The sequence below is a fragment of the Triticum aestivum genome, chromosome 6B (assembly GCF_018294505.1).
Source record: "Triticum aestivum cultivar Chinese Spring chromosome 6B, IWGSC CS RefSeq v2.1, whole genome shotgun sequence".
In the NCBI taxonomy this organism is placed as follows: Eukaryota; Viridiplantae; Streptophyta; class Magnoliopsida; order Poales; family Poaceae; genus Triticum; species Triticum aestivum.
The window spans coordinates 84,199,018-84,209,626 of record NC_057810.1 but is presented as its reverse complement, the minus strand read 5'-3'; the positions used below and the strand labels follow the sequence as shown (position 1 = coordinate 84,209,626).

At 48.6% G+C, this 10,609-nt stretch overlaps 1 protein-coding gene and 1 pseudogene across 1 annotated transcript; one reads left to right on the top strand and one right to left on the bottom strand.

The window, feature by feature from the left end:
* Positions 1 to 250: 250 nt before the first annotated feature.
* Positions 251 to 3,022, top strand: LOC123133576 (histone H4-like; annotated as a pseudogene).
* A 1,384-nt stretch (positions 3,023 to 4,406) lies between these two features.
* Positions 4,407 to 9,897, bottom strand: LOC123138871 (uncharacterized). The gene is made up of 5 exons (XM_044558724.1): positions 9,894 to 9,897; positions 9,783 to 9,795; positions 7,222 to 9,231; positions 5,975 to 6,104; positions 4,407 to 4,947 (listed from the first exon to the last, which is right to left on the bottom strand). Exons 1-3 carry the CDS (start codon positions 9,895 to 9,897, stop codon positions 8,358 to 8,360), a joined length of 891 nt encoding a protein of 296 aa, XP_044414659.1. The 3' UTR covers positions 4,407 to 4,947; positions 5,975 to 6,104; positions 7,222 to 8,357.
* Positions 9,898 to 10,609: the final 712 nt, after the last annotated feature.

Below are 10,609 nucleotides of genomic sequence, written 5' to 3'. Positions count from 1 at the left end.
AACGAACAAACGAATTCAGAGATCTCAACAAATTTGTTGCAAGAAACAGAGGACCAATGATTGGAACCGGCAAAATTCAGAATTTTTGACCTGCCGCCCACCACACGGGAGCCACTTCAGCGATCCGCGCCATCTCTCCCTGGATCGAGATCTACACCGTCCATTCTATCCGGATCCAACGGTGCGCTGACCCTCCTCGCTCGTTAAATTCCCCTTCTTCCAACCGCTGCAGCCACCACCGCCACTACTCCCCTCCATTTTCGATCCCCATCTGCTCGCTCGCAGCTCCAAGGAAGGCAGCCGCCAACCATGTCCGGCCGTGGCAATGGCAGGAAGGGGCTGGGCAAGGGTGGCGCCAAGCGTCACCGGAAGGTGCTCCGGGACAACATCCAAGGCATCACCAAGCCGGCGATCCGCCGTCTAGCGAGGAGAGGCGGCGTGAAGCGCATCCCGGGGCTCATCTACGAGGAGACCCGCGTGTTGAGTATAATATTTATTTAAAAAACATAGGATAGAGTAGGATTTGTTCCTAGCTTGACTTGTACTCTAAGATGACTTTGTACTTCTATATATATGCCCACGAGGCTCAAGCATTAAACGAACTATTCCACCAATCCTTCTCTCTCCCTTCTAACATGGTATCAGCCTAACCGATCCAATCCTAGCCGCCGTACGCTGCTTCTGCCTTGCGCGCCGCCCCTGGGGCGGTCGGCCTCCATGACCGCCGCCGGGGGCTGTGCCGCCCGTACCTAGGGTTCGTACGCCGCTCGTGTTGACCGGCTGCCCTAGAGAGTCTTTTCCCGAGCCCTTGCTCCGGGTTTTTAGCTCTCTCATCGATCGTTTTGATCGGCGTTTTCTTTTTGGTTTTCCGATCTATACTTGATCTGTTTGCGTCGCCCACTGCCGCCTTCAACCCCTGTGCGCCTCTACTTCGACACCGGCGCGACCGACAGGCTTCTTCACCGACCTGGCGGTGTCGTGCAACAGGCGGCCCCTTACGGTCGTCGTCCGTGCCGGCCTGCTCGTCGATCTACGCCGGCCATCACCGCCCTCTCCGACCGGGACACCTGCATCGCCCCAACCCGACGGCCTCGCGCCATGCGGCGGCCCATCATAGCCGCCGTTCACGCATCGGCCCACCCATCGATCCACGCCACCCGACTCCGCCGTGTCTACACGGCGGCCCTGCAGACTGCCTCGCCGGCCTCGTCCCCGGCTACGTCAGGCTCGTCGACTGCCTCTGCTCGGGCGTCGCTGCTACGTTCGTCGCCGGCTTCATCTCGGACTCCACCGCCACTCCGCCTCCACTGAGCGGCGTCCACGACCTCGCACGCGATCGGCTTGATCACCTGCTCGCCGCCGCGATCCGTCCCATCTACGCCACGCGACCGACCTGACACATCGGTGGTGCGCGACTCCGCAGGTCCCGTGAAGATTGTCCCCGAGTTCAACGCGCCCCTCCATTGATCGAGCAACGGGCTACCACTGTGTCTCCCCGTTGGGCTGACGCGCCGTCGCCCCGTGGTTCTCCTCGCAGTTGCATCGACTCACGCATCGCCGCTGTGTCGCCCCTTTGGACCATAGTACCGCGATCCGTGGTCCCAGCCGCCACCCCGAGGCCGTCCCCACGGTTGCAGCGAACACGCTCCGCCGCTGCGTCGCCTCTTCGGGCTGTAGCACCATGGCCCGCGGTCCTCACCGCCGCCTTGAGGTCTTCCCGTCGTCGCCCCGACCAGCCTGCTGCCGCCGTGTCGCCCCTTCGGACTGTAGCGCTGTGGCCCGCGGTCCACCGCCGTCCCTGCGCGTCGACTACCCGTGGTGTGCGCCGCGCCGCCTCCCTTGGCACGGGAATGCCATCATCCGCGCCGGTCTTCCTGACACTGTTGGGTTCCTCGCCTACTTCGAGCACCGCCGTCGCGCTACTAACCTAGCCGCTGCCGCTCTTCTTCAGCCGTCGCCGCCGCCTGTCCACCCCCTTCGTCTTCATCCAAGCACCAGCTCGTCGCCAGCGTCGCCATCATCTATCCTGACCACTTCGTCTACTCCGACCACCGTTGGTGACATCGCCCCCGCACCGATGGACGCCGCAAACATCATCGAGTTCTTCTCTTCTGGCCCCTCCGACTTCTCCAACATGGCATACGGCTCGTGCTGGTCCCTTGTCTACCCATGCCCAGTGCTGGCAACACCGATGCGTGCCTTCTTCCACGACGTGTCCCCGGGCCTGGCAAGCCTGGTGCGGCGTTTCGTCAACTTCGTCTTCGTCCGTCTATGCATGCTCGGTGCTGGCAACACTGACGTGTGCCTTCGTCTATGACGTGTCCTCGGGTTGGGCACACCCGACGCGACGTGTCGTCAACACCGTCTTCTTCCCGGCGCACCACTACTTCGACACCACTGCGCCCATGACTAACTCGGCACCTCCTTGCGCCCACGGCTCCACGACGACTTCCTCGACACCAGCTACCCCGACTCGACATCAACCACGACATTCTTCGCATGGCTACCTCGACCACAGCTACACCACCCTACACTCTTGGCTACTTCGACAAATGGCACAACGGGCTACCGCCTTGCTTGAGCAACCTCGTCGGTTTCCACTCCAGCCACAACTTCTGCGATGCATCGACCGTTACGACTATGGGGGGTGTCTGTCGACTTGCTTTCGGATTCTTTCCAATCTCACCGTTTGCGTCGCTCCGGTTGTGACTGCGGGGGATGTTGAGTATAATGTTTATTTAGAAACATAGGATAGCGTAGGATTCGTTCCTACCTTGACTTGTACTCCAAGATGATCATGTACTCCTATATATATGCCCACGAGGCTTAAGCAATAAACGAACTATTCCACCAATCCTTCTCTCTACCTTCTAACACCGGCGTGCTCAAGATCTTCCTCGAGATCGTCATCCAGGACGCCGGCACATACACCTAGCACGCCCGCCGCAAGACCGTCACCGACATGGACGTCGTCTACACACTCAAGCGCCAGGGCCGCACCCTCCACGGCTTCGGCGGCTGATCTCCGTTCAGTCTCTGCAAAAAATGGTGCCTGTATTCCTGTGCTATATGGTTTCCTATCTGAGTGCGTGCGTTGTCATTCCATCGGTGATCAGTCTGTGTAGTTAGTGGAATGCAATGGATTGTTGATTCTTGCGAGAAATGGATCTTAATGCAATTGAGTTGTTGGTTCTTGCGGGGTGATCTTGGCTGCATCTCCTGATATGTTTCCGTTGGAATCTGCACACCACCAAATTGGAAATGCCACTTCATTCTAATTTGTTGTTTGTTGCTCACGACGTGTCAGGGTTCACCCTGTAACTAGAAGCAACCTCTACATGAATTATTTCAGTAGAACAACATTCAGAAGGTTGTAATAAGCTGCCAAAAAGTACCATTTTACCTACTGTAGATTTATAGACAACAAATCCCTTATGAAGCTGCAGCTTGTGCTTGATGCAAAAAGAAAGCTGAATGCGTGCAGTGACGGTTGTTCGTCTTTGTTTAGCATACATCTGTGTCAAACTGCTAGTAAAAAACCAATAAACAGTTACCGATCTGAAGCGCACCCTTTCTGTTTGGACAGACAATTGTGTTACTGTACTGCTCGCAGGTAGCACAAATTGATAATAACAAAATTGTTTTAATTTACTAGGTAATTGTTCCTTTTATCACTTTTAGGAGAGTCCTATTGCGGGCGAGTAGCAAATGCATTTGTACCAGGGAAAAGTAGTAGGTTGAGTTCATTTCATTTTTCAGGCTAAATTTATTTGAAGATAATCTAAGTCTGAATAGTCCCAATCACTTATGTTGCTAGGATTTATTAGTATGATCTTTTCCAGGCTATTTCTTTTGAGATAATACAAATCTTAATAGTCCTGATAAGTTCTGTTGCTAGGATTTTGTTAACTTAAATGTGTTTATAGCATTTATTAGTTTGATTATAATATACATATTTTTCCCAAATATGGCATGGAATGATCTGAAAATTACAGATACCTTTGTCTCTTCTGACCAGCTTATAGTTTGAGTGTGCATCTTCATTTTTACGGTAGTAATCAGTTTATACTATTTTTGGAACGTTCATTAACTTTGGAAGTACTAGATGTGCTTTATTTATGTATCCCTAATGTTGTATCAAGATTGATTCCTTTTTTGAACAATAATTATTATCTAAATATCTTATTAATGCTTCCTCGTATATATTTGGATTTGCATTGGAATGTCATTGGTTGTTCTCCTTCTTATGCTTGCAAGTTGCAGAAACAAGCATTGGTGGTAGACATGATGGAGCTGATCTTTTGCTCAATACATAAGATGATTGTCCAGTCAGATATGCTAAGTGATGTACCAGTTGAACAGGTAAGCTTATCTTCTGCATGTATGTTGAACTATCTGAACTATTCTTAAAAAAACAAATCGCTTTGATTTTCAACGTCATTTCGCACTTATTCCCTTCATTCTCTACAAGGCAGGGACTCTTTTAAGATTTTCTCTACAACTCTTTGCTTATCTTCTGCATGTACCTCCTGGCCAGCACTAACTTGTTGCATGCTAATTTTCAGAGCAAGAAAGTTGAGGGTGACTTTTCACTAATTTTAGTTTAGATTTTTTGCTGAATGAATGCAAGCTGGAATCCCCGACTTGTTTTGACCTCCGCTTGCTGCGTGGTACCATGAGATTTTCAGGAAATGATGACTCGGCAAGAAAAATCTGCACTGCCAAGGACAACCATTTGCCAGGATTTCCTTGCCTTGTTTCCATGGATTGGCCATGGAAACAGATGCGGTCTCCGGCGCCCGCCCGATCTCGAAGAACTCCAGGAAGCCAACCTCGCCTGGGTCTCCCACGAACTCACGGAAATTCATCATGTTGGTGCACGAGAGGAGGTTGTCTTTGGGATCAGACTCCTCCCAGAACTTTAAGGGTTCGTCACATCTTTTTACTCTGCAAAAGTTGGTAGAATCAGTCAACAGTTGGGAAAGCATCTCATTCTCAGGAAGCCTCAAATTAATTGTGCTGTCAGTGATCTAAAACGTCTTATATTTGTGTACAGAGGGAGTACTAGTTTATTATGTATGTATAGTTTGGTCGGTATGAAATATGCATTGCATGCCATTTGCATCACCCACACCCCACAGCACACTGCTAGCTAGTACGACGAACACGATGAGTACAACTATAAATCTGGACATACCAGCATCGAAAAGCAAAGCAATACAAATCAAAATAGTGGCATTATAAACTGCCGCACAAAAAAACTTTGAGTATCAAATGTCTTGACATAAACAGATGGAACATGCAACCACAATAATTCCAATTGCATCTTCTAATCTGAATGCATGTGTGAGACAGCCTGATGGTTGAGAATAAATGACAATGCTCTGAGCTTTTTTTTTAACTATATTGGTTAATAATGTACCAATAGGAATTCTACCCATGGCAAAATGTTCTGCCTAGAAGAGGCCAATTTTGAACTCGCGGGCTCAAGCTCCACCCATGCCCATTGTGCCAGACTGCCATCCATAAATAATCATACAACATAATACTGCATAGCAGCTTCAGAATTCTGAATGCGTCATTTACAGAAACACTGGTCGATTAAGCATCTTCAAGATCCAAGACCAGAACAAGAATTCTGAAGGGCACAATACTGCACGGCAAAGAGGAATCCCGAAAGACTACACTATCAGGTATGTTCAAGATATTACAAGATCAGGTCGAACGCGATAACAAAGTGCGCAAAGAACCCAACTCCCAATGCATGCAAAATCTCCTAAACAGTTCCCAGGAAGCGTGCAACAATCAAATATGAGAGTAAGCAGAACTCCCAGTTGGGTGAAGGAGTTTTATATATAAATATATATACTACTTCCAACTCAAAAGCACATCTGGATAATGTTTATTAATTTCTTCAAAAGCTCAATTTTCAAGAACAATAATTATTTGATAATCATCTTTGAGGAAACCAAACCTTAACACAAGGGGCAGGGCAGTCTTGAGACAACATAGCAAATCGATACCAACACGACTGTGGTTAGCCAACACGACTGTGGTTAGCCAATGCCCTCCATGCATCATATCCTTGCATCTGCTCGTCTATTCTGCAACAAATTAAGCGGGGACAATGTTACATATTTCATATTTGCACATACAACATGTCCAAGCTTTTTTCTACGAGAACAAGTACACCTATGGACAAAATAGGTGTAACATTGGCCCTTTCACTTTTGACTACTGAAAAAGGAGAAAATTGTGAGCCTGATGCCCCTGATTTTGACTGCAACTAAGATATTTGTGTGTCCACTCGACGTATGTTTTCGATTTGCAGTTCCTTGAATGGACTGGGTATCTTATTCATCTTTTCGAGTAGAACTAAAAGACATATCAAGTTTGGTCTGAACTCCGAACATTTGCTGATGACTCCAAAGGAATAGCAATTGCATGAGCACATTTGGTTGTTTAACTTCCTTCAATCATGGAACAATATACGCACCTATTTTACCTAGAGTTCAGTTAAGCCGTATAAATATTTTCTTAACAGGTTCAATAAATTAATTGTTGGGTGAAACACCAAGAAAACATCTCAGTAACATGTCACCATGAGGAACTGTCGTGATTAAGTACTTACAGAATAGTGTGGCTACTAAAAATATCTGAAATATCTAAGTTGAGATAGTGACAGTCTATTGGGCTGCTGGCATTATCCACATGAAATGTCTTCATACATGAGGGGAACAACTTACAATATCCATGTTTACATATGAAGAGATTAAACATTGTTCAGCTCTTTCAGGTTCCTTATTTCTCCATGGCAAGGACCACCAGCATTGCAAGCTACTCCTTCCGTCCCATAATATAAGACCATTTTTGACACTAGTGTAGTGTAGTGGCCAAACACTCTTATATTATGGGATGGAGGGAGTAAATAACAGCACTGGGCTAGCATTAGGAAATTGGAAGGCAATTAGAGAACACCACAAAAGAAGGGAGTTGTAAAATGGCGCAATGTAGTTTTCCACTTTCTAAACTAACACGCAATGCGATGTAGTAATTGACGAAATAACACAAAGTAGTCTTTTTTTTTGCTTAACTAGCATGTTTGCATATTTAAGTGGTATATGGCTTAACAACCAAGTAAACAGGACTTGAACAGAACAAAGTGCCCCCGTGGCAAACCATCAAACTGATCCATCACAAAGACTAGAGCTTGCCTCTTACCTGCCTGCTGGGAACTGGTCGAGCTCCCCATCGGACACCAAGGAGACGGCAACCCTTGGCTGCAGCCACAGAAGGCGACCTGCGACAGCAAGATTTCCCAGCTCAGCTGGCTACCCCGCTCTCCACCCTGCCCTCTCGCGGGCCTGCTCCCTTCGCCACTGTCCACCCGTAGCCATGAAAATTCATCTGCGTCTCATTCAGAACCAATGAGGTTAATCTCCTATCATAATACTGTGCATTGAAAGCTGCAATGGTCACTGAGAATAAAGTTATAGAGCATGCAGATAAGCTCTTCAGTGATACTTGGAAAGTATTTGCAGAGTGCCCTGGTCTCGCACTCTCGTAGATGGTTTGACATGAGAATGGACAATTTCATTACAATGCGATGATTTCTTTCTCTACTGAATGATGTAATGGGCATACAAGGACTCACAATCATATTATCAGTTTCATCCAGGATTAGCAACACAAAATTAACATGTACCAGACATACTATAGCAGATAACTAACATCCAGACATGCAAAGAACACTGAGACAGAAATTGCCAGCTCACTAATTAGAGCATAAACTTTTTTGCACCATACACAGTTACCGATTCTCATAGCCCATTCTTGGTTCATGCAATTCTAAATCTAGTTGGCACTTGCCCTCTGCAAGCGTCAGCATAGTCTTCAGCAAGGTGTGGTGCAACTTCCTTGTAAGGGCATATGTACTTCTCCACGAATACCTTCTCGGTCACCATGAAGGCAGAAAAGTAGCTCCTGTCGCAGTCTAGCAATCCATTTGCCTTAAGAAATCTCATAACATAGTGTCGGGGCCTGAGCCGGCCCTCCAGGTTGAGCCCAAGAATTACTGGTCGATGAGCAATGTATACCGGTTCCAACCTCACCTCAGAGATAAGGAACTCTGATTTGCTCCGCAGCATGTTATTAGACCTCACCAGCACCATCGGAGAACGACTAACAGCAATGGACACCTCAGCTTCTGACCACCTGAATGTGTTCTTGAGGTAATTCACTTTCACGGCAATCATCTCCTGACTCATGGTTGCAACAGCCATCAGCGCTTCTCTGAACATTCCAGAGCAGCGGGGCACGCCTAAACCTTCCGCACGTGCCGCCATCGCCCGGACGCGCTATGGGTTATTGCTAAGAATCCACGTGTTCTTGCAGCACAGCTTGGTGATATCACAATCACCTAGCCCGCACTCCCGCAGGAAGGCGACATTGGGCTTGACCACCTTGTCGAGGCTGCATCCCAGGAGAGAGTTGTTCCGGTTGAGCACCCGGAGGAGGTTCTTGTAGGAGCCGAAGAGAGACTGGTAGTATGGTAGGTTGGAGACGATGGATCTACGGCGGAATTCGCCGGGGACGAGCGAGAAGAGGCGCGCGATCTGCGAGCGTGACAGGCCGAGGCCGGCAAGCCCTAGGACGTTGGGGGCCAGGGTTCTCTCAACGCCGGCGCAGAGAAACCGCGGGTCCCTGGGGACGACGGCGGCGATGTCGGCGGTGGAGAGGCCGAGGCCTGCGAGGAAGGCGAGGACGGCGTCTGGCTTGGAGGGGGACTTGAGGTGGGAGAGCTTCGCCGAGGCCTTGAGTGCCTGGGCTTCGGTGAGGCCGCAGGTCTCGACGAGGTACTCTTGTACCGCGAATCCGGTGCGTGGGGGAACGGCCGCGGAGAGGAGGAGGCGGCGGAGTGTGGACTGTGGAGTGCGAGGCGGCTGGATGAGGGGAGCGGTGGGGAGAGGTGGCGGGAGAAAAGAGGAGGTGGGCGAGGATGCGGCTTCGGAGGCGGAGCATGGCGGCGGCGGCGGCGGTGACGAGAGGAAAGGAAGGGAGAGAGAGATCGACGGTGGCCGCTGACCGCCGGATTTGGCTCGCCTCAACCGAGCAACAAGGTGGCCCCTCGCGTCAGTCACCTCTCGTCGTGGCCTACAATCGAGAATCGACCAGACTAGAGCCAGTCGAGCGACTAGTTCGTCTAGTGGGATTTTCCTTTTCCCTCTTGCCCTACCAAATTTAGATCACATTTTCGTTCTCATTTTTTATTTTTGCAATCATAAAATGTACTCCCTCCGATCCCATAATATATATTTATGGGACGGAGGGGAGTAAGATTTCTCTTTTCATGGTTATGAGGTTGGAGTAAATCTATACCTACTAATAAGGCGGGTCACGGTGGAAGTAATTTAGATATGCAACTTAACACACAAATTGAGAGGCAAATCTAGACACAACCGTCGCCTTCAAAAAGTAAAAAGAGAGGCGGGGTTCCTCTGCCTCCCTCACGCCGTCATCGGTCTGCCTCGTCTCTTGTGGCCTTGGCTCGACTCCTGTGAGGGAGGGGTGACGGCAACGGCGCGACTTCGGCTCGCTCCTCTGCGTAGTCGTCGCTAGGTGGTCTACTAACATGAGTGCAATTTTTGTTATTTCTATGTTCTATGTACTACCATGACATGATGAATAGTCCGGATGTTTTCTGCAAAAGAAATCTAACACACAAATTTGCTTATTTTGACAAGTAGCAATGAGGATAGATGTTTGTGGTAATATAATTTTACCGTAACAGTACTTCTGAAAAAAAATGTTATGGTAACATAATGCACACTGAGACAAAAATAAGTCTACGCCAAATAAATGAATGATTGCATGGCACACACATATGTTACTACCCATGTCGGTGTCAAAACTGGCGGATCTCGGGTAGGGGGTCCTGAACTGTGGATCTAGGATCGATGGGTAATAGGAAACCAGGGATGCGATGTTTACCCAGGTTCAGAGCCTCTCGAAGAGGTAAGGCCCTATGTCCTGCTTGATTGTGTTGATGGGTGTATGACAATTACAAAGTTGATCTACCACAAGATCGGATGAGCTAAACCCTAGATGAGTTGGATGGTTTCTCTCTTGTTCTAGCTAGCCTCTACGGACTAAACCCTCTGGTTTATATAGACACCAGGGGCACTAGTTTAGACATGGTCGGTTACCATGAAAGAATAAACATGTCGATTCTCTTATCTTGACTTGGAGGGCACACCAAGACTTCAAAGGTTTTCTGTCCGGACACGGAGTCACTTCATAGCTCGGCCTTCGAGTAGTTGCAGAACGGCCCACTTGTCCGGCCCACGAGATATAGGCCAGCAGGCCGAGGACCCCTTAGTCTAGGACTCCTTTTAATAGAGACCCGGAATAAAGCTGTAAGTGCATCTAGTGCCCCTTAGTGATTTTGGTGTATTGAAGACTTATAGGTTAAGGGACTGATGCGTTTGTGAGTGTACACAGGTATATAAGTCTATGAGGAGTTTGATATCTACAGAGAAAGTCGACCCCTAAAAATGAAGTTCTTCAACTGAAGACTTTGGATTTCTGAAGACTTTGAAAGTGAAGAAAT